This window comes from Platalea leucorodia, assembly GCF_965183815.1.
Source record: "Platalea leucorodia genome assembly, chromosome: 5".
NCBI lineage: Eukaryota > Metazoa > Chordata > Aves > Pelecaniformes > Threskiornithidae > Platalea > Platalea leucorodia.
This window is the reverse complement of record NC_138827.1, coordinates 30,178,583-30,202,774: the sequence shown is the minus strand read 5'-3', so window position 1 is coordinate 30,202,774 and position 24,192 is coordinate 30,178,583. Positions and strand designations below refer to the sequence as shown.

Below are 24,192 nucleotides of genomic sequence, written 5' to 3'. Positions count from 1 at the left end.
TCTGATGACACGTTTGAAAGAAAAGAATAGGTGCTCAACCAAGAGGAAAAAAGAGTACCTTGGGGGAAAAAAATCACACTAGAAATAAGTAACGAGGATTTAACTGTGAAAACCACCAGAGTAACCACTTAAAGGGAATGTGAAGTCCCCATCTCCTGAAATTTTCATATTATTATTTGATGTGTTTCTGGAACGGATTCTTTAGATCAGCATAGGCTCCATTGCCCCCCAACTTCATCTATCTCTTCATCATTGCCTTCCGTATGGACACTGTTCTTGCAGCCTGAGGGATAAATCCTGCAGGATGCTGAGTCTCCTGGTCCCAGACTAGCAGGATGCTAAGTACTGCAAGCACACGAGTGCTTCCAGCAAGGCTAGTATTCACATACCTACAACTCAGCACATCCTAAAGTCCTTTGTGGGATCAAGGCCAAGAGGCTCATGCTTTCACAAGGTTCAGTTCATTAAAAAAAAAAAAAAAATCCAACCTGGATCTGATTAAGGAATCCCATTTTGGTCCAGAGGAGGCCACTACTTATTTGCAGTAGTGTAGTAAACTGCCTTTGCATGTCTGAAGAAGTAAGCAACATCACATGCTGATTTGTGGCCAACAGAGAAGACAGGGGATGAGCCAAAGAAGAGCCTTATCTCTACTATTTTCCCTTTACCCCAGGGTTATCGGGAGCCCAGATCTTTGGCCATTTTCCACACTGCAAGCACCCACCCTCTCTGCGAGCAGCACAGCCACACTATCCATAGAGGTGTCAGGCAACAACACTGGGAGCATTTCAATAACCCGTCACTGTCGATCTGAGCTTTCCTTCTGACAAGACTCAAATGGGAACCATCTTTCCACTTGAGAGGAATGTCAAGCTCCGATCCAGACTTATTTCAACGCTCTAACTCCTCCAGAGACTGACAGTAAGCAATTCCCTTCCTTGAAGTGGGCACCTGTGAGCCTCCAACCCCCGTGCAGAGGCAAAAGGCAGTGCATGTCTGCTGAGAGGTCTATTCCCCCAGCCCTGCTCTTTGTTAGGACCATGTCTGCCACGGCTTATCTCTATGAGAAACAAGAGGGTATCGAGGGAAAAGAGGGAAAGGGAAGCAGAAGTTTCACCAGGCATTGGCTCTGAAAGGACAGAAAGCTGTGAACAAGCATGCCAGGACCCTGAGCCACACTGTCACCATGTGCTTAAGCGCAGGAAGGGTGGTGGTGGGGAGCAGGAGACTGTGTGCAAGGATGGGATGGTTGGGGAAGCAATGTGAGGCACCAGGACCCAAGGCTGTCAGCAGCACCTGCATAAGATGCCATCAAGGACAAGCACAGGCAGTCCTTCAGATGCCCTGGCCTTTAATAGGGTTTAAAGGGTGGGATTAATTGTAGCGATCTCAGGTGCAGGCTTATAGTTGGAGCTATTTAACTGTGTTCCCACTATAGTTCATGGGGAACAAGATGTCTCAAGAGGACAATCCTTTCCTCCCAAAAGCATGTCTCTAAGGCAGGCAAGATGAGCTGCTTCTGAAGATCTCTGTCTCTGGAATTCACGTCTCCTGAACTCCAGCCAAGCTCTAGCCCCAGTGAGGGCTTTGACTGGTAAGGAGAGGTTCCTAAACTGGGATGGGGCCACAGGGTGGGGAAGACGAAAACTACTGATTCTGCAGCACAAAAAGCAGTGGCTGGTAGGGATGCAGCTCCCCTCCTCAGTCCCATAGCAGCTCCCCAACAATGGGCATGGCAGGGCCTCGTGTCCCCCTCTTTGGGGTCTTGATTCTGAGCTTTGTCATGAAGGAGGAGAAGGTGGCTGACTTGGCCTAGTGGCTCCAGGGAAGCCATGCTGGCATAAGCAGGAGGAGGCTCAATGCTGAAATCCAGCTCAAATGCCTCTGGTGCAGTTTTGACCCCCTCTCTGGATGGGCCATGGGCTAGAAGCCAGGAGATTTGTTTTTTATCCCAGTGTCACCCACCAAGGAGCCATCAAAACCTCATTAAATCACTTTACTTCTATTACTCCCCTGACTCTGATCTGAGTCAAGACCTTGAAGCGTTAGTGTGACACCACCAGCATTAACCCAACGTGAAGCGTTTTGCAGGCTCTCACTGTGATTTGCAGGTCCCGATTGCCCAGGCCGCCTGTAAAATACCTCTGTGATGACAAATTCAGCCCTGGAGTGACATTGACCTGCAGCGAGGTTGAGTACTTACAGGGGCATCCTAAAGCCACAGGTGGGTCATGTTGTTAATGCAACGTGTATCATCTGCTGTGGGGATGGGACAGGAAGGGACGGGGGCAGTGGGGACTGCTGCATCAGAGACAGGAGAAAGAGGAGGAGAGGAGTTTGCTGTCACAGGGATGCAGCCTGAGGGTCACCCGGGCACAGGGACACAGTGATGCAAAGGTGGACACAAGGACGTATCTAGCAGGTAGAGTAGAAGGAGCAGGTGAGAAACAACTCCAGCACAGCCTGAGGGCCCTTTTCTGAAGTGAACTTTCAGCATGTGGGAAAGTTTCCCGCACCTTGCGGTCAGTTTTAGCTTTCCTCCATCTCCAGATTAGGCTGCGTACGGCCCTTTTCAACCACCTGCCCTGAAATCCTTCGGGAAAACCCTGCAAATACAAATCCTGCACCCATACATGTGGCAGTGGCAGAATCAGGCCCGCCACTCCTTTCCAAACAACTGCAGAATAGTGTAAAAACACAGAATGTTGTAAAAACCAATAACCTTTGAAGCACGCCCTCTGAGTAATTACCCCATTCCCATCTAATGACTTAAAGATGTTATATTCCTCTCTGATTTGGCAACAACAAAGATTTCGACCATATTAAAACCAGCCTGTCAGGAAACTACATGTCATCCTTTAAAAAAAAAAAAAAAAAAAAAAAGGAAAAAAAAAAAAGAGGAAAAAAAAAAGAAATTAAATTCTTTAAAATCCCTGTGAACAATAATTCAAGATACTGTAGCTGAAGACCCATGATTTGTTGTAGAGTGTCTGGGTGGTCCCGAGGCAGGAGATGACAACATTAGCTCTTTCCTTTGCCCTTCTAAGAAATGCTTTGATGATCCTCTAATATCCTAAGAATATCCCCCTGTGATTCTGCACTGGGACGAGGCAATCACAGAGCTGGGATAATGCATCCCAGTTTTACCCAGGGCCTGGCCTTTGCTGAGACGGGATAGCTCAGAGCCCTTTGTTTCACCAGTTCTGCACAGACATCTGAGTCTAAATAGTGATGTGGGCTCAAAAACATCCACAAACTCACTCCCACCCACTGCACACATCTGGCTGCGTACCTGATTTGTATGTGCAATTAAGGCACTCATCATCATGGCTCAAATAACCACGTACTTGTTTCACTGGTCCTTGGACAGATAATGATTACATATTTTACAGCCAAAGTAAGCAAGAACATCAAGGGTGCATACACAGATGGGCTTAGTATTGTAAAAATCTTGCCAGTGATGAAATCTGTGAAGATTTTTGGGCAACCTGCTGATACACAATGCGTAAAGAGTTCATTTGATGGTGCTGCAATAAGGTGGTTTTGAACCAAATCCCAAGCATGAGCAGAATATCTATCTTTTGTCCGTATTTTGCAAACTGCCTGCTCTCCCCAGTACAGCCCCACATGCAAAACGATTTGCATTTTTGGGGTGGTCAAAATCATAATCCATATTTTATGTCTTGGGCTCAACCTTTCAATTAATTAGAACAAGAGTGACTCTGTCTGCCCTCTCCTATGTGCACTCAAGTGTTTGTTTGGCATTGTGTGGGCCCTATGGCTCAAATATTTTTTGCAGATGCACAGAATTAACCATGCATGTTTAGATGTGCTTGGGGAACACATACATTCATAAAGATGTATATATTCGACCCTGTCACTTTCTTGTTAAACACTGTAAAAGATATCGACTTTCCCCTCCATATTTTAAAATGATTTAGAAGAGGCAGTAGTGGGGAAATACCTAAAAGATCCTGTCGAATTAAGTATTTTCTCCAAGACTGTTCTCTAAGACACACAATTATTTCAGCTAAGAAGATGCCTGTGCAATGTATTAAGGAACAGAACTAACAACCAAAATATAAACTGGCTTGAATGGGTGTCCAATATACTGCATTTTTCCATTTGATTTTGATTTTCTTTTTCCTTCTCCCTGTTCTTTTTCCATCTCCGCATAACAGTTTTTCTCTCCGCTTAGTCTGTATCACATTTTTCTCTCTAATTCACTGGGCTCACTTTCCTGCGCGCTGCTTATATTTTTCCAGAGTCTCTCTTAGTAAGAATAATTAAGGTTGGGTCAGATCTTTGAACCTGTTATTTGGAGCATGTCGTGGTTTAACCCCAGCTGGCAACTAAGCCTCACACAGCCGTTCGCTCACTCCCCCCTTGGTGGGATGGGGGAGAGAATCAGAAGAGTAAAAGTGAGAAAAATCATGGGTTGAGATAAAGACAGTTTAATAGGTAAAGCAAAAGCCCCACACACAAGCAAAGCAAAACAAGGAATTCATTCACTGCTTCCCATCGGCAGGCAGGTGTTCAGCCATCCCCAGGAAAGCAGGGTTCCATCACGCGTAACGGTTACTTGGGAAGACAAACGCCATCACTCCAAATGGATGGCCCCACCCCCCTTCCTTCTTCTTCCCCCAGCTTTATATGCTGAGCATGACATCATACAGCATGGAATACCCCTTTGGTCAGTTGGGGTCAGCTGTCCCAGCCGTGTCCCCTCCCAACTTCTTGTGCACCCCCAGCCTCCTCACTGGTGGTGTGGTGTGAGAAGCAGAAAAGGCCTTGACTCTGTGCAAGCACTGCTCAGCAATAATGAAAGCATCTCTGTATTATCAACACTGTTTTCAGCACAAATCCAAAACATAAGCCCATACTAGCTACTATGAAGAAAATTAACTCTATCCCAGCCAAAACCAGCAGAGAGCAGTATTGAATTCAAGCTTGTTCCACTGAACAAAAGCATTGGCTTCTTTTTCTTTCCAACAGACTCAGTCTCAAAATAAAAAAGGTTCATAGGGCATACCTACCAGGCAGAAATGCCAAGGACATTAAATTGCTGCATTGCCCACAAGGTTTGAGTTCCTCCTGCTGCTTGCAAAGCAACTACGGTGATACCAGCCACAGCATAAACTCCTTCTCCCCAAGCACTTCCAAACCCTCTGAAAGCCTGGAGATGCCATCAGTGGCTCATAAAAAGCTGCTTGCTGGCCTGCAGGGTTGGAAAGGCTGCAAAAGCTTTCCCTGCTGGGTGTCATAACCTGGACCCTGAAGTGCCTCTGCAGAACCAAGCTTTTGTGAGCATGGTCCACACCACGTCTCTCCACGGTACTGCTACGTGAGGCATCGCTGACACCCAGCAGCTCACAGGCAATAGGCTTGGCTCCCTCGCCTTCCAGCATTGTGGGCTCAGGCCCCAGGTATAATGCTTACTTTGTTCAGTTAAGTTATTCAGGAATAGTAAAGAGGAGATCTGAGTGAAATCGGAATTTGGCCTGGCATTTTCATAATTGCAGGAACCCAGCTTTTATAGCATTAAAACCATACGAATCTAAATAAATCCTACTTCTCCTTCATCCTAGTGAGTAACTGGACTTAGACCACAGCTGCCCTTTGGGGTCCTGCCGGGTTTTCAGCATGCAGCACAGCTCATGCTGCCGGAAGCGTCAGGGAATCAAATTTCCTCCCATTTCACTCTACAATGAATCTGTTTTCTTAGATAAACCCACTACCCACAGTATAACTGTGGTTAAACCCCTCTTATAAACCAACTGCCCACCACAACAGTAATATCATCTTCCTCCCTGTCATACTTTTCTTCACTTAATTTCACAGGACATGAAACTCACTAGTCAGGAGGGGAATAGCAGAACCAGAAATAAATCCCATATCCCTTACCCTTTTCCTTTGGGCTAGCATCGACAGTGTTGTGTGTTTGCATTTCCACTGAATTTTAAAGACATTTCTTTTTCTTTACGGTAACTCAAGTGCCTTCACTGAAGATGAAGTTTTTTACATTTTATGGATTTTATATAGCTCTGCTAAGTCTGGAGCTTTACCTTGAGAAACAGCAGATTTGCAATCTTTTGGGGCATAGATACTGCTAGATATGAAGATCACTCAAATATATAATATGTCCAACTTAGGGTTGCAGTGTTTGAGAATGTATGTTCTGGCTTTTGGATGGTAAGCGATCTCTTCAATGCATCTGCATATCCCTGGGGCACAGAGGCAGAGAGCCATTAACACAGCAAGCAGTGTCCTTTCAGAGGGCCCGTCTTCAACCCAAACCCAGCTTTTGAGATGACTATTAACTTTTCTCCCTGACGGGTGCAATGCAAGGAGCAGCCATGGCATGGATGGGTCTCTGCTGCTTCCGTAGCCTGAGCAGCGGGGAAACGTCTTGCTCCTGACCCCAACAGCTCCAAACCTCATGTGCGCAGGGGTCCAACCTCCCTGCAGGGTCAGTGCTGGCTGTACCAGTCTAGGGAGCAATTCAGTTCACTCCGAAGAAGATGGCAACAGCCACATTTTGTCAGCTGAGTAGTGCCGTAAGTTAGGAGCCTGAATGTGGAGCTGGCCACCACCCCACTCGATAGGGAAAACACAACACTTGCTAAAGGAAAAACCTCTGTATCGAGAATTGCAATTTAGGGAGCACAGGTACTCTACTACCCACTTCAGTGTTTAAGGAATCCAGCTCACCCTGGGCACGAGCCCACTCAGCACTTCTCACAGTGCCTGCAACGGCAGTCAGCCTTGCAAGCTTAACACAAAACACACCCTTCACCCACCCCAAACGGCAGGGTAAAAGCGCTACTGTGTATTGAATTTTCTCTGCCTGTTAAACCAGACAACTTATTTTTCAGCTGAGTGAATGTAAAGAGTTTTGTAGAGCTGTGTTACAGTGCATTTCACTTTTAGAGGAATTCCCTTTACCTGAGAGTACTCAGTGCATTTTCCTTTCTTATCTGTTTGATAGGAGCCAGAAGTATGGTTTTATTTCTTTTTTGTGTGCGATAGACAATATGCCATGAGGAGTCATAGTTAAAGGCTCCAAGGAGCCAATCCTCAGAACATCTGGCTAGTGAAAGCCCTGGATATGGAAAATATAAATGTCAAGGCTCATATTTATAAATTGGAAGGGCCATGATGACATCTGCTAACAAGCTTTCTTCCAGAGCCCATTTGCTGTACATGGTTATTCACAGGCAACAATAAACATGTGCATGGATCACATGCGCGGTCTGCTCTTCCTTTCAGTCGCCGAAGGAACACACGCTCCAATAACACACACGCTCTGTTCTCACAACACAGAAATACAAGTGTTTGCAAACCTCACAGCAAAGCTCTTGCATACCAGACCACAGTGGGACACACTGCTGGTACAGACTAAAAATAGCTGGAGAAAAAGCCTTGCATTAACACAGAAGACAGTCAAACTCACTTAGTGTTAACTCTTTTGGTGGAATAAGCACCCTCCTTTTTTGCCTTGCTCCACAGGAGACACTTTGTACTATAGGTCCAGTCCTGAGACCTTATTTTTATGACTGAGTAGTTGTGGATGGGAATCTCAAAATAGAGTCTAACCTATTCAACCGTGGTAGCTTAATATTAACAGTAAAACAAGCTGTAGGTAAACCAAACTTGCTTCTACATTTATACCCACAGGCACCTTTTCTCCAGCTTAATGCCAACGGTAAGTGTGTTCCTGATGCCTAAGAAATAAAAAATTGATCCAATGCATAAGCATAAAGGTTTTGCTATCGACTTATTATTGTAGATGTCTAGACCACAGTTTGCCCCCAACAGGCCTCCAACACTCCTGGCATTGGCCACCATCACAGAGACTGCCCACGAGGCTGCCAACTTGTCAACAGAAGGAAGAGCATTAGCAGAAAGAGCTTGGACTGCTTTACGATGTCCATGAATTTGGCAAAGAATAAGTGGAGCCAATGCTGACTGTCTTGTCCATTCTGCAGTGTTCTTGGCCACATATACATCTGTGTGAAAATGGTAGGAAAAGCAAACAAGATGAAATAACATGGAGGAGATCTACCTCCTGGTTAAAAAATGAAGAATGAGGATGCCTAGCTATGCCTCCTACCTACTGCAGTCTGCAGTAATGCTAGATGACAAAGACATACTAGCTACAAGTGAGACATGCCCCCATCTCAAAGAGGTTCTGCTGAAGGCTGTAGGCTCCAAAAGCCCACGCTTTCATTGGCATGGACTGACTACAAAGTGAAGTGCAGTGTTTATAGGATCACAGCCTCCTGCAAGGTGAGATCAGAGAGGTGGAAATGAGTGCGGGGGTCTGGGGATGAAGGTGGAGATGCTGGAGGGGTCCCTTCCTACTCCTTGCTCCAGGGCCCATGCCAAGCGCATGCAGCCAGAGTTAAAAAGGACAGGTAGAAAGAGTATTGGAGAAAGAGAAAATTTAAGCAGAAAATGGAGAACCATAGAACTGAAAAGTTAACAGGTTGTCCAAAATCAAGAGGAGTCCTGGCACTGGGTGAGGAAATGAGACTGCGCTGGCTGAGAAACAGTGGAACAAGTGGGGATGTGCATCATGGAGGAAGAGATTATAATAACTCAGCAGCTGCGCCTTCTTGAAATTGAATCCTAAGCAAACATTTTGTTTGTGCTGCATCAGACAGATCTTAGGTGGCTTAACAAAGCTAGCAATGGTAGGGCTATGTTCAGCCCAAGTCAGAAATACACCAAACTGGGGCAGATATAAATATAATATAGACCATAATATATAATACAATCTTTACTCAACACATCCCGAATGAAAAGTAGAAAACAAGAAAGGAAAAGAAATCTCTTAATAGGTTCCATAAAACATCTTGCATTGTATTGTCAATCTTAATCAGCATTGAGGAGGAAGGAGTGGAAAGTGCTCTTGGATATCCAGTGCTGAAAAATACCTCACTGTTCAAAAATCCTAGCTTTTGTGTGCTCCAATTTTGGTACTTGCTCACCTTCAAAAATATGGATTTAATATTCATGATGGATTTAAATTTCACAAAAATAAAATACCTAATGCATTACCAATAAAGAATTTAGTTTCATGAAATAAAATTGAAATCTATATACAAATTATGTCTCTATTTCCAAGAGACTTCCGTGTTCTTTATCTCTAATGATTTTATTTTCAGGTATTTATAGCTTTAATAAAAGCTATAAATTTTTATAGCTTTTTTATAAAAATATAAATATTTTAATAGAAATAGGGTTCGCATACTGCTTCATATTAATTGTTCATACTGGCAGTGAGATACTTAAGCAATAGTGAAAACAAATATGCAGAGCTTTTGCTTATTTTTTTTTAGGTTTATCTGTGTTTGTTTCATCACACAGTGGCAGCACCTTATAGAAAACAAGAACAGGTCAAAGTAAAACATACAGATCTTTTCCTGTGTCTAGCAGGTGAAAGTGTGGCTGCACATCTTTTCAGCCCCATCTGGAGGATAACAAATTAATTCTTTGACTTTACAAGGGGAAAGAAGTTACCACGCACGGCCAGCTGACAGGGAGGGTCTATTAGCATGGAGATGCTAGAGTTTTGGACTGGAACGTCAGGATTTCCCATCCGTTACTGCAATGCACGAGAGAGTTGTGTGCTGAGCCCAGGTTTCACAGCTTTAATTAATATGTTCTGTGCACTCTGATCAACGTGATAATCCAAGAAGCCTCAATAAAAACCATCTAGGGAGGGAGGATATGTCATCACCGTATCATATGTTACAGTCAGGAGATTTACCTATTATTTATACTCCACTGAGTTATACCGTGCTGCTAGTTTACTTCTACCGGAGGGCTTGCCTACTTGGAGCTGTGCAAAGGGCATGATGGAAGAATTGCCAACGTCAGTGCTTCTTTAAAGGATGCATCAAGCCATCTGCTAATCTTAAAGGGGGATCAAATGGAAACAGTAAGAAACTAAGAATGGGAAAATGCAGTATTCCCCACGCTTTGCTCTATGCTTAGGAGGAGCTGAGGACGCCTTCACAGAAGTAAGACTGCATGTTTGAGAGAGGCATGCAATGTGGGGAGAGAGAAGGACCAACTGACGCATTGCTTCACTGCCCAAATTGTCATCTTCTGGCCACTCCACCAGAGTTCATAAATAACTGGGCAAACTAAGAGCAGATTTTAGGCCAGTTCAAGATATAAAGGTTCAGCTTCCACCAAGGAACCAGGAGGGAGCATTTGTCCGGGAGGTGCTTTGTGACCACTCAGCATGACAGAAGGGTCTTGTACCCAAGCTGTCAAACCATGAGATGAGTAGATATTTGTATGCCATGCCCTGGAGACTGGGGGCAGTCACTGATAGGGACTGTGATCATGAAAGTTTCCCGAGAAGGAAATTCTGCCAGGAGAAGAGTGAAGGAAATGGTAGACAGAAGTGCTGGGGGAAAGCCAAGGGGCCACACAACACAGTTAAGCCCCGAACAGCAATGAGGTGTGACAAGGGACAGAAGGTGGGACTCCAACACACCTATGCTCTTGCTGTTCCTGGCTGCTGGAGCAGTCCCTTTGGGAGACAGGCTCACTGTAAGTTAGAAAGGTCCTGAAGCTGCATCCTCAGCCTGGGTTGAACACAGGGCAAATAAATGCAATGGAGGCAACTGCTTACTTGGCTGCACGGAGATAGGCTGGCGGAGGGAGTGATCCCCCCTCCCCATGAGCATCACTAGGCATGCACTCTCCGAGCAGTATCCTTACCAGGGAGGCGGATTGAGTAATTTAAACAAACAAGGCCCCAGTGATGGAAATTTCAAGCTCAGAGCTACCATATGGAGGGAAATCATCTGACCACAATTTACCTGTTAGACTTCAAAAGTGTCTAGGTCTCCTCTAAAGAAAAGCAGTCTTTTCTTTAATGAAGTTAAGTACTGTATTTCAGCACCGTGTGTTGTGAAAAGGAAGCAATTTGGATTCATTTACCGAAATTTACCTTTCAGATGCAGTTAAGTGAAATTAAAAGTTTGTCTGAGTTGACAAGAGCTCTGTTTTCCATCACTGCATTGTCTTGAAAGAAAGGATAACAGGCTAAGTGCTTAAATTCCATCCAAACTGATAAGGTTCACTCCATACAGGCACACTTAGTGCAGTTTATTACACATTGTCTCCCTTCATCCATCACTGGTATAACTTTCTTTTTTTTTTTGGCCTAAAATAACTGTTGCTTCCAAAAGAAATTGGTATTTGTGATGTTATTGCATTCATCTGGGGTTGAATAGCCAGCACTGGGCTATCACAGAAATGCCATTTCCAATTACAGGGGGAATTAATTTCATTTCCCACTAATGGAAGGTTTTGTGGGGCTGAGCTTACATCTGGGACGAGAATTTCTTTTTTTTCTCTTCTGATAACAATTCTTTTCCTCCAATTTCTTTCCTGTGCAAGTGAAGCATCTACGCGTCCTCAGTGTCTTTCCAAACACCACCTTCACCCAGATCTCTTCCTTGGCAGTGGGAATGAACCTCTGAATCTTCCCATTACATCCTCTCTAATTCTTTCTTCCCACCACTCTTTCACATCCCCCAGCAGCCATTGCTCCTTCCAAACCTCACACCTCCTGAAACACCCTCCCAGTCACTAACTCCCCTCCCTCCCTTTTCCCAGGAGCTTTCCTCCCACCCTCCCTTAGGGCCCCAGGAGCTATAACACTCCCCCTCCCGCCCTGAGCTGGGAGAGGTTCTCTGGTCTCTTGGGCTGGTTTTGTTTGTAGCCTTAAAATGTTTGCCCGCTAGAACAGGGGTGTCATCCTGATCTGGCCTTCACTGACTACTCTGAAACGTCACAGACATTTCTCTACTCTTTCAATTAACTAAGCAGCTCATCATGAAAAGCCAGTAAATGATCTGTAATTAATTATTTATATTAGAAGGGGAAGCTTAGCTAACACAGTACCAACAGGAAAAACAACACACTCTGTATGCCAAACTGCAGCCTTCCACCCAAGGGTTTTGCCTCCCCTCCCTGCTGCCCCAGCTGGCTTTTGGCTATGGGAGCTAGCTGAGGTTTAACTTTTGTCTAAGTTCAAATTCCTCTCAAAGACAGACTTCAGATCTGCACATTCCTGCAAAATCAAGTAGTTAAATAAAAAATCCTGCTACGTGAAATCTCCATTTAATTTTGATTCTTGACAAAGAATTTCAACACAAACTGCAGCCAGGCAAGACTTTTTCATTTTGTTTAGGTTTTGGGGGAAGGAGGCAGAAGGCAGAGGAAACCACACATTTCATCAGCATTTTTTATTTTTTAATAGCCTTCAGTGTAGCTGATTACCCAGGAGATCAGCAAATCTCAGCTCTGTCAAAGACAGGGAGAAGACAGAGCAGAAGCTTTCTCATCCTCTACAGCAGTACTAACCCTCCAGCATACAAATCTAAACACCATCCACTCACGGGTGCCAACTCAAATGCCTCAGCTGTTAAGACAGAACAAAAAGGAAAGGACAATCTCCAAGGTATAACTGAAAGTAAGTACTAATAATGAGGTTAGACATTAAATGATGACTCATTTTTCATGAGGCTATTTCAGATTGTAGCTGTAACCTCAGATCAGACCCGAATGACTGTGTGAGCTGAAGTCTTAGTGGAACCATTAATTATGGATTTTCTGGCTTTTATAGGTTGGAGTCAGACCTTTGATGTTCCTTTAAGATTGTTCTCCTGTGTTCATTTCCTTTGTTTCTGTGTTGGTAGCTTAAAAAAACAACCCAAGATTTCCATAGAAGTGTATGAGATAGCCTAGAAATGCGTAGTCCATAAAAGCCCTGCAATTCATGGCTCATAAAGTCCTCTAAGCCACAGTCAATAAAGCTTTGGAAAAGAGCTGTATGAACCACAGTAATTTCACAGTTCAATGAGGTTCATACAACAATCAATAATCTGGTTTAAATTTGCCTGGATTTGTCCTCCACCTGTATATTTCTCTTTGACGTTTTAGGTTGAAAGGCAGCTCCAACAGCTGAATTCTGGAGACCTCACATGGAAACAATGCAGCTTTCACCCTCTACGTCATCTCAAAGGTAAACAAGTCAAGCTTCAGGTGACAACAGGTGAGTTAGGAAACTCAAACTGGAAGAACCAGCATTTGGAAATATGGGGCCATAACTCAAGGTAATACTATATGCAGAGACCTCAGTAAATATAGAACATGGCGGGCTCCAATTTAAGTATATGCAAATTCACAATGGATCTATGGGACAGGCCAGAGTGTGAAGCTCTAGTACACTGATTATCCTCCAAAAATGAGTGCTAACAGTCTCACTGTTGAGTGCTGGTGAACGTTATTGAGGCAACACAATATAAGTTCACATGCTTCTCTCCTGCACAGGTAACACTCCATTGCCCATATTATTAGCCATCCTAGCTGTTTCATCCCAAGAATGATCACGCTTCAGTCTGGTGACAGGCACACATTTCTGCTCTTTTCTTGCCAATCAGAAAGGAGCCAGTTAGACAGAACTCACTGTTTATTGCCTTGTGCAAGGTCCAGCTTGCAATTAATGCTGATGAAACCCAACTGCCAAAAGCACAATATGCAGCAGCTGGTTTATGAAAGTTGAGACCCCATGCAATTTATGGAGAAACCAGAGCTGGTTGTGAGTCTCTGATTTAGCTGAACAGTTTGTATTTTTCGTTTTGTTTTGTTTCCAGGAAAACACCAGAAGTTACCCCAGAACTGTAGAAGCACTAAAACCAGCTGAAAGCACTAAGGCAGACTTCCCTTCTTCCAGCCTTTCCTCATTTCTAGGGCTGTGATCTCCCACTAATATCTCCCTGAGATCTTTCAGCAAGGCAGGCGACACACAGCGTCTGGTTCATCATCAGCGTGGTGGGAGCGGAAACTTATGTTTTCTTATCCCAATCTCCATCCTTATGAAATGGAAGTACAGGGATAAAAGGTTTTGATTCAGATGAAATCTCACAGGAGCACAGAATGAATAATTTAACTTTAACCTGGGGAACTACCCTTTTAAATACTTTTCCTAGGAACACTTCTTACTGAAATAAAACCAGCAAAAGGCACAGAAGTCCACCAAAGCTATGCAAGCACCACTGCTTTAAGCTCCCAGCTACACATTTCCACAGCCATATCAGGCCCAATATCCAATATCCTTTCTGGATAGATAGGATGAGGACAGGGGAATTGTGCCTAACTATCAGGCTCCCACCAGATCTATTTAAGCACCTCACTTGTATGACACATATGGTGAGCCGGACCAGACACCCTTGTGAAATGCTGGGACATCATCGGACACCATAACTTAGTGGGCCCCAAGCAGAAGAAAGAAAAGTCCCTTGTCCTTGGGGCAATCAACTATGTTGAAACAAATGCCTCTCAGTTCATGCTTAAACATCCTCTGTGGAGAGGATCCAACCACTGAACACACTTTGAGAACAAAACACATGAATCCTTCTTACCAAGGCTGGCATTAACCTCAGAAATAGCCTTACTACGTTAAGATTAATATGCACCACCTTAATAACGACCCTTACATCACTCACCCTGAGAACACAATAAACTACAAAAAAAAAATGAGGCAACTGCTCCATTAAAAAGAATGGGAAAAAAAAAAGACTCCCATAACACAAATATGTGGAGTTTTTTCCTTAGCAAAGGGAGAAGCCTCTGAGAGACTCTGACTCATTTTGCTTGCAAGGAATTTAGGTGCTATGAAAATGGGAATATGAGTAATGCTCAAAAACAATCATTACATGTATAGGCGAGCAGCCAGTTCCCAACAGATTATTTCATTCCTTTTACACGTTAGGAGATCTATAAACATTGTGGCTCTTTATCTGCCCATGACTTGGCCTGGATAAAGGCACTAAGAGCTTTCCCAGTATTAGAGGTGGGAGAATAAATTGCCCAGGAATCCTAAAAGCACACATCGAGAAGCCCAGGTCAAACATGAAGGCTCTTATTCAAACACTGTGAGTTTTTAACCTCGGATCAAGATTAGAATGGCCACGGAAATGTGCCTACCTCCATTCTCTTCACATGGAGGCCTTAGTTAAGTAGTTCATTTTGCCTCAGTTTGCTGTTTTCAATGCAGTCTGAGATGTTAAAACATTTCAGCCCCAGAACACAGTTAAGAAGATTGAAAGTCAGATATGTCAGAACCTTAAAAATTCCCAGGAATATTCTGCATGGTTGGAAAATGGGTGAGTCTTTGGGCTGAAAACTGACAGTAAAGACTGAAAAATAATTATTGGAAGAAAGAGGGCAAACACAGAATATTTTCAATTGTAATTTTTTTCCTGTTTTTACTCTGACAAGTCTTTGTTTCTGTATATTTTAAATACTCTAAGCATTAGCTTTTTTTCTCTTTACTTTTAGATCAAACATCCCTATGAGCCTTCCTCCTAGTTATTCTTTAGGCTCCAAAAATATCACCTTGCTCCCTGTCTCTCCCATTTAGCCTTTCTCCAAGCCTCCTTATGGTCTAATCAACAAGAGCTGGGATCTGTAAAGAGCAACTTGTTAGGAGCCAGCAGGAAGAGGACAGGGACCATAAAAGTTATGACTCACCTGTCTTCTATCCGAACCCAGAGGTCATTGAACTGCCTCTGGCGATGGTGTTTGTGCTGCTTCTTGTGCCATTTCTTCTGCCTGCCAAACTCTTCCAGCTGGCTGATGCTATCTGGCAACAGGAGGTGAGGAGACAGGCTGTCTTCGTTGTCCATCTGCAGGGGCTTCAAGGAAGGAGACGTCAGTGGGACCTGCTCAGAAAGCTGGACAGCGGGCAGGGCTGTTGCTGAGGACCCTTTCAAGGCTGGGCTTGTCTTTGTCGTCCTTGAACTGCAAAACACAACATTTAAACATTTGATGAATAAGCGAGGGATCGTGCTAAGAAAAAGTGAAAGCAGAGGACTACGCCACTTGGTGGGTGCTCCTAACTGCTAAGAAGGTATGCAAGGAGAAAGGTTTTTGCTCTGGGGCAGCAACTAAAGACAGCAGTGGCATTTCCTAGCAAGCTTTCAAATAAACACTAAACTGAAAAAGTGGGAAAAGGCAGTTGATACGCTATTGCTGTTTTCTGGCATTTTAATTACTTCTTACAGGCTTTAGAGCCTGCGGTAGGGGTCAACGTCACCTCCCCTGCTGGGGTGAAGGTTAAATGGCAAAATTGTGACTCTCTCTGAGGAAAACAGATACCTTAACAGAAGCGGATCTTAAATTAATGAGATAATAGTAGTTCCCTTCTTTTTTTTTTTTTTTTTCAACTTTGGATATCATCTGTGGAAAACAAGTCATTGTTTTGACTTCAACAATAATTATGCTTCTTCATCTGAATTAGGATTGGTGACAGGGAAGCCCAGACTGATGACAGAAGCATGGTCTAATAGCTAGGCTGCTGGGATGAGATATGTGAGACCTGCACTCTAGCAGTTTTTGTATAATGGAGAAATGAAGCAAAACAGTGGGTAAATGACCTGTCCAAAGCCACCTTGAAACAATACTGCCAGAGCTCTTCATTCCTGTTTAAAATACTACCACCTCTTGCATCTGACTGGAACTATGCAGAAAAAGGCCTTTTATTGTTTTCATCTTCTAGAGTTTCACCAATTTTAGAGAAAAGTCAATACAAACTCTCTCCTTTCATACGTGGCCACGTGAACTTACATTTGTGAGCTAAGATATCTGAAACAAAAATTTAATAAACCACTACTGACACAAAGTGATGTTTTTTTCCCATAACTTCAGTAGAAGTTCCTGTTTGGTCTTAATTGCAAGAGAGGAACTTTTTCTGTCTCTGGGATGGCCCAATGAGTTGTAGGTACAGAAAATGGAAGAGAATTAATAGGCAATATGAAGCTGTGGTCTGCAAAACTATTTCTATTACATGGATGCTATGACTTTTATGACAGAAACAATTAAAGCCACGTGAAAAGTTTTGCCTCCTGAGTGAAACCAGTAAGACATTTTAATGAAAAAGTAATAAAAAATCCTAAACTTCATTGGTGACAATGTACAAAATGTGCTGCAAGTGAAACCACATGTTTCATTTATGGAACATTTTGTTCTTTTCCAAAAAAGTCACATCTACTACTAATGGCAGCTTTTTTTGTTTTTGATTTTTTTGAAGTCCATTACAACAGCAGTCAAGATGGTCATCTCTATTTCCACTGCATCATGTTTCACCCAAAGGTCCTTCCAATAGCTACTGGTAATTAATCGTTGCTACTATGAGACTCACTGACAAAAACTACAGTAACTTTGTCACTCATAGCCAACATTAATGAAGTTCTTCAGAGATCATATGACAGATAAAGAAAAGAAAGACACTTGTTTAAACTAATTCTAAAATTCTCCAAGGTTGCTTTCATTAATAAAAGACACAAGAAAATCCCATTATTTTTTCTCTTTTTCCAAGCATTCAGACTCTCAGTGAGTCCTTTCCAAACTCACTCGTACTCACTCCGTGCTCTATTTTACATCACAGAGAGATCTGCTGGTTCTGGATTTTTTCCCCATTAAGACTTTCTTCCATGATTCATGTTGAAGATGAGTTCTCATCAGTGTAGCAACTTTCTTTGAGAGACCTTGGTGCTCTCCAAAGTCTTCAGGACTTCTTAGGCTGTGACATAGGCTCATGGCTGAAGCAAAGCCATCTCCAGACTCATGTAAAAGGCATGGCTCTCATAGGTTTGCATTGGGTGGGTCCCTCAGGCCACAGCAGACAGTTCTTAATTTTTATCCAACCACCATGGTGGATCGGTGAAGTATCAACATGCAAATTCAGCCGTTTAGCAGCTTGGAAGATAACACAGTGTGAACTTTGATAGGATGAGTTAGGCAGGTAGGAAGGACCTAGACCAAGCATCTACAAACACCATGCGGGTAACTGCAATGACAGCAGGCAGCAATGGGTGGCAAGAAAGCCCCAGCCTCATTGCCTGCTGCACTTATGCCAAAGCAATGGGAATACAAGCTGGTTGATACTGCCCAAAGACAGCTCGTTCTGGTACTGCGCTGGATACCTCTGCTCTTCACTGTGTGGTGTGAATTCACCCAGGTCTTCCTGCAACCCAGCTGTCCATCTGCACGCTGGGGATAAGAGCACTACCCGGGCCACAACGCTTGTGGTGGGCAGAAGCATGCTAAGAAGGCAAGAGCATTGAGCAGACATGAGAACCCAAAGTAGACAGACAATGTGATCATCACAGCTGGAACTGAGCTGTTGCCAAGATTTCTGTTTCCATTGACTTTCTTCTCCTTGCCACCGAGACTGCGCCTCATGTTCGGATCAGTCAGTAACTCCCAGAGATGCTGAAGGTAGGAGCAGGCCCCACGTCAGCCCACATCTACCAGCTCAAGGCTGAGGCCACCATTTGGTTCCTTGAACAGTTTTAGAGACATCTGAACACATACTTTCCACCTTTTAACACCTACTATTTTGTTACATGTGTTTACCTTGCTCTGAGCTCCTAGTAAACTGGAACCAGTAGAGAGGTGTTTTTATGGGTTGAGATTTTAGAAACCACTTAAGACGACTGGCAGCTCACTTCTTATTAAAATTAATGAGTTTGGGCATCAAAATCCCAGTGGTGGCTTTGAAAGCTTCTAGCTTAATTGTTTCCACTACCATCACATGAGCCACAGGTTGTAAACTCGATATTTCAGAACATTCTTTGGGAAGAGAATGAATAAACACTGAAGAAACATTAAAATGTTGTAACCTAAAGAGGGTTATAAACTAACCACTTGTACTTTAGAGTCTACGCAGGGGGAATAGTTCCACTGTGGCAACTGCATATTGCATTTGGTCGATACTTGTTCCATTATTCCTGTACTACTAATAATTACCCGAAGATCTAGGACGGACTGTTGAAAGCTGTATGTTGATACGTGCTTGCTTCTTTCAAAAAAAAATTTTTTTTTTTTTTAAACTGATTTAATAAATCTAGAGACCTAGTTGTTTTCAAATCTGATCATCGTCCTACAGACATTCAACCAGAAATAAAATAAAAACTTTTAATCCCACAGAATATGGATCTTTAATCCAAATATATTTTAAGAATATGTAAAGACTTTAATTCAAAGTAAAGTAGACTTCCTATCAGAAGATAACTTTCCCATTCATTTCAGTAAAAATTTTATTAATACAAAGGGCTTGAATTTATTAATATTCTGTATTTTTCCCCCCCTAAAAAAAAAGGACAAAAACCTCCCATCTGCAACAGGATACCCGGACAATAGATCTCCCCGTTGCATGAAGCTTTACTGTTAGATTCAGCTGATCATTTCATGGACTATTTCATGCCTTTCCTTTGGTCTCAGTCTCAATGCACTCTGTTAGCACAGCTGTACTGTATGAAACCATGGGGATATAATACACTTTTTTTTTTCCACTCCTTCACGACTGCTGAGACAGCTTTTCAAGATACACAGTTATTTTTAAAGCCAAAGAAAAAGCAGGGCTGGTTTTCAGTTTGTGAGGCCACAGTGCCTCTTCTGAAGAAAGAGTGAGAAAGTACCACCCAAATATCTTGGTCCACACAAAGATCTCAGAGATTTTTCATGAATAACTTGATACAACTCCAGGCTTAGAGGTTCCACCCATTTTTAAATCTACCATTGCCACACAGGGTGGTCTTTGAGAAACTAAAAGTATTTCAGGCCCTTAGGTGGGTTTTTCTCGTCTCTGACCTTAATTTCCTTCCCTAGGATGCACAGTTCTGCAAAACATGTTCTCTAAAAGAACAGAGTCCAAATAAGAAAACTTGGGAGTCCCAACAAATATCCTATGTGGCTTGGTCCTAAGGTATAGAAAACAGAGTGAAAACAGGAAAACATTTATTCTTGCTAGTTCTTGAAACATTTAATCCACAAAGACCCCTGTGGTTTTGTTTCCCTTCTGGTGAAATTTGCTATCCTTTTCCAATTCTTTTGAAGAATTAAAAGAACAAAACAAAACATGCAAGTAGTTTAGGCTGAGCTGTATGCTCAATTAGGCTGTCTCAGCATTTCTCTCTGTCTTGTGGTCTCTAGTGTTGCTCTGTGCTGGCACTGACAATAGAAAATTGACTCATCATCGGGATTTGCTAGAGTTATCGAGTGGATCTGGTCAGAAAAATGACATTAACATCATGAAGTCCTGTAATAGCTTCTTTTCATAGTTCCCAGGTTTAAAATTGCCCAGGTCCCACTTTCATTCAAGCCCAAGCCACCCGGCAATCTGGCCATGCCTTTCTCCCTGCCCAGGCAAGCATCTTCCTATCCCTCACATCAGGTATCCAATTTCTGCAGCTCAGAGGGCTGTGACCATCTCCGGGCTTGATAAACTCCTCTGTAGGAGATATCAGAGCATCCACATTTCATTCCTGCTCTGAATGGCCCTTGTGAATAGCCTAACTTTCCCCACCGGTGGACGCTGCGTGGTATTAACGCTACACCTTGCACCGCATCTCATCCCCACCAATAGGGATTTTCCCAACCACCGGTTCATTGACAATTGTCTGAGGGAAGCATCAGGCAGGGCAGACCTCACTAATGCCTCTGCCCACTGACCCTGCCAGAGTAATGCTAATGAAGTTTGGTGTGAGTCCCATTAAGCCTCCCCTGGGCTTCAGCAGGGCCAGGAATTTACCCCTGGTTTATCTCATAAGAGAGAACATGCCTTTGCTGACCATACCCATCTTCCACGCAACTAAATCATCAATCTAATTTTTCAGCAATCTTGCGGTAACATTTCTGTTCCCTCAGATAAGTGCAGAATCTTCTAAAATGCAAGTTTGCCAATTTGTTATTTGCATCTTGTCTTTGTAGTGTGAGCAATGGAAAAGTTTTGCTCTGAACAGTGCCATGTTTGGCACGCGCTTCCAAGTACAGCAATATCGCTGAGGTTTTCTTGCTTCAATTTTCAGAACTGTCAGACAAGGGAAGATTTTGTTCCATCAAGAGAGCAGCTGTGGTGATAGCAAGGAATGTGTGATGTGGCAGCTTTATCCTTATGCCACCGTTCTTGGGATGCACCCAGATGACAGCCAGACACTAAGTTAAGAGCATTTTATTATAGATGGATTCTCATAAATTCCAATTTGGGAGTCTTTGTCAAGGCAGGAATTCGTCAGTCCCTCGCACGCACCCTTGCTCCCCTTGCCACAGGCCACAGAGACATCTGCTTCTTGCTTTTTTTTCCTTACGCATCTCTCAGAGAGAGCAGTCATGCACATCCAGAAGACGGGCACCACAATGTCCTGTCCCACAAGAAGTTTGACATTTTTTCTCTCTTCCACGCTAGATGAAACTCAGATTTTCAAAGCTCTTGGGAGAGCAGCAAACAAAAGGAGAACAGAAAACCAGGCAGAAATCCTAACTCACCGCAGCGTAGCTTATAGGGCCTCTTACTAGTGACGTGAAGTATGGATTTAGACCATGGTCTCTCACATAACCAGGTGACACCAGTGCATACCACCATGGAGTTCATCTCCTTCAAGATGGAAGCGTGTGTGTGTATATATATATATATATATAAAAACACATAAAAACATTTTTTTTTTTTTTACTGCAAAAGAGAGTAACTCCAAAGAAGAGATAGCAGAATTAGATTCTCCCCATACCTAACTTATCTGAGCTGCTTCAGGTAAGTGCCGTAAATTACTGAGGATGAATTAGGGCTCAAGAGACAGCAAAAGAGAATACCTGTGAAATTCCTGATTATTCACTCACCTGATTGGCTTAATTATAATGAAGTTATTTCATTTAGGATGCAGTTGCCTTAGGGCAGTACACTAAAGTTAAAGTATTTGTATTTCTTAACAGAATTTGGAAACAAAGTTGTTTTTTTCATTTTTGCACCAGCGTCAACTACATCTCACGAGCAGTTAAATTAGGTTAAGTAGTTAAATTAGATTACAGTCCACCCCAAACTTGGATGGTATCTCTGGACTCAGAATCCATGTCAGACTATTTCTCTGGGAAGAATCACTGTTGTTCAAGAACTGTGGCCTTAGTTTGAAAGGGAATTTGGTCCTCAGTATACACATATACGTATGCAAACCCTCAAATCTGTGCATAAATTAACTGAAAAGCTTGTGAGGTCGAGACATTCCCATGGATGGTGATGTTTTCCTTCCCAGTTTGAGAAACTATAAAATAAGAAAAGTGAGTAAAACTTCTGTTATCTATACCATTTCATTAAAAGTGGAGCTGACCTAGGGCATTGGAGAAGAAATGCAAGCTTTCTGCAACTTGAGCAGTTGAATTTGCTGAAAAAAGAGAGGACAGCTGAAACATTTGTAACGTGCCATTTCCACATTTTCATATGAATTATTTCAGAAAACTAAAAATTTTTCATTTCAGCACTTTCTGAACAAAGCTTTCATGGTTTTTTTAGTCTTCTGTTTTCAAAGACTTAAATGCTACGAAGTGACCTTTTTTGTTTAAAAATTGATCTCAATTAAAAAGAAAAAACCCAACTAATAAATAAAAGTGACAAAAAACCCCAACAAAACCCAACCCCTGCCTTCAAAAATGTCCTCAAAATGTTACACTTCAGATTGCTCTGAACTTATTTCCCCTTCTCGACTTTTTGGTTCAATTCTTGAACTGAATAATCCTTTGTTCATGCATCTTTAGTGTAAACTGTGTAAGCTGCACACTCCAGCCTCAGAAGATGGGCTGTGCCCACAGAGGAAGGATGGGTCGACTCTCCAGTCTTTCTTCCATCTCCCACATTAATAGCAAATAAGAACCTTCTCTGCTCATGGCACACAAAGCTTCACCTCAGACTCTATTCCCTAAATCTTCAATCTTACTATCACCATACCAATTTAGTGCTAAGCTATTTCCGCCTGGGTGGTTTTGTTTAAGCAAAATATTCATAATACAGCTGCCTTTGGTACCTCACTGTCTTATGGAAGTTGTACTTAAAGCTCCTTGGACAGAGTAGCTATCCCACAGGTCAAGACGGGCTCTTTTCTGCTCAAGCATCCTGGTTTAACATGGGAGCATGTAGCTATGAAGCTGTCCTGGGACATCTGGTTCATTCTGGAAGTCTACTTCACAGAGGACAGAAAGGGCTTCACATTCAAATTACAACTCCTATATGTCCATGTACCACTGAAAGACTTGCAACATAATGTTAACTGAAATGTTTCAGTGTCTTCTAATAAATTTTCAAGTGCTGCCTTTGCAATGAATTCTCAATATTTCTGCTTTTCCTCCCTGATTTTGGACAGAAACAAATGTTGGAATATCAGCATTACTTCTGGATTGGAAATCCTGACTTCTGCCCAAATCTGTCAAGAATACACAGGCTTTCTGATGAATCTAAAGTGATGGTATTACACCACAAAAGAAGATTTTAGGGTTGCATTTTTATTGAACTGGAATATTTTCAAGCTTTATTCCACACATTTTTTTCTGTTATTCCTTGAAAACCATTACTTACAAGAGTAAATACATGGCTCTTTCCTTTTAATAACTTTTAAATAAACATATATATTGCTTTAATAAAGAACAATGATGGACTTATTACTGGGCAATGTAATCTCTGTTTCCCCTTTATAAACCCTCTGATCTTTCTATGTTTCTTTGAGGTGATGTCATATTAATTATACACAGCAGATTTTTCAGGTGCTGGAAATTAACTTCCATCATTCAACAGGTTCTGCAAAGCAAAAAATTCTTATCCAGTTTGGCCCAATCTGCAACACCAAGTTTCTTCAGGTCTAATTGTGACATTTCCAAACTTTTGGTCTGGGCTTAGGTTTTGGGCCAGTTCTGATTCTACAGTGTATTTGCGGTGGTTTGGGCAGCGTCTGAGAAACTGGACAATGGTGACCAAATGTCACCATCTCATCTCAGCAGTTATGATCTCAGACTCCAGTGACTGGAAAGCAAGCCAAGGGCTGAACAAATCCTTCTTTCTCCTCCAGCTGCCACAATCAAACTAGAAATACTCACCAAAACTCGTCTCTATCCTACTTTCATTTTAAGTTGACGGAGCTCCTGATGTCTATGACTGTCTGTTCCTCTCTAGTCATTGTCAGCTTTTGCGACACTGAGCTGTATAGCCACGTGTAAATGCAGGTTTGCTAACTCAGTTAGAAAACTATTCTCATCTCATGTATTGTTAGTCCCAAACCATTCCTGACCTCAGTTTAAGCATAGAAAAGAAAGTGAGGATGCATTTGTTCCATCCAGCAGTTG

General features: G+C 42.7%; 1 protein-coding gene across 1 annotated transcript in view; it reads right to left on the bottom strand.

Annotated features, from left to right (window-relative positions):
• The window catches only part of TRABD2B (TraB domain containing 2B), a gene marked incomplete at both ends in the record, with an annotated part of 292,456 nt that overhangs the window by 5,619 nt on the left and 262,645 nt on the right, over nt 1-24,192 (bottom strand). Inside the window, 1 exon segment of the mRNA XM_082312151.1 lies at nt 15,565-15,834. Within this exon segment, the coding sequence (XP_082168277.1) occupies nt 15,565-15,834 (270 nt within the window).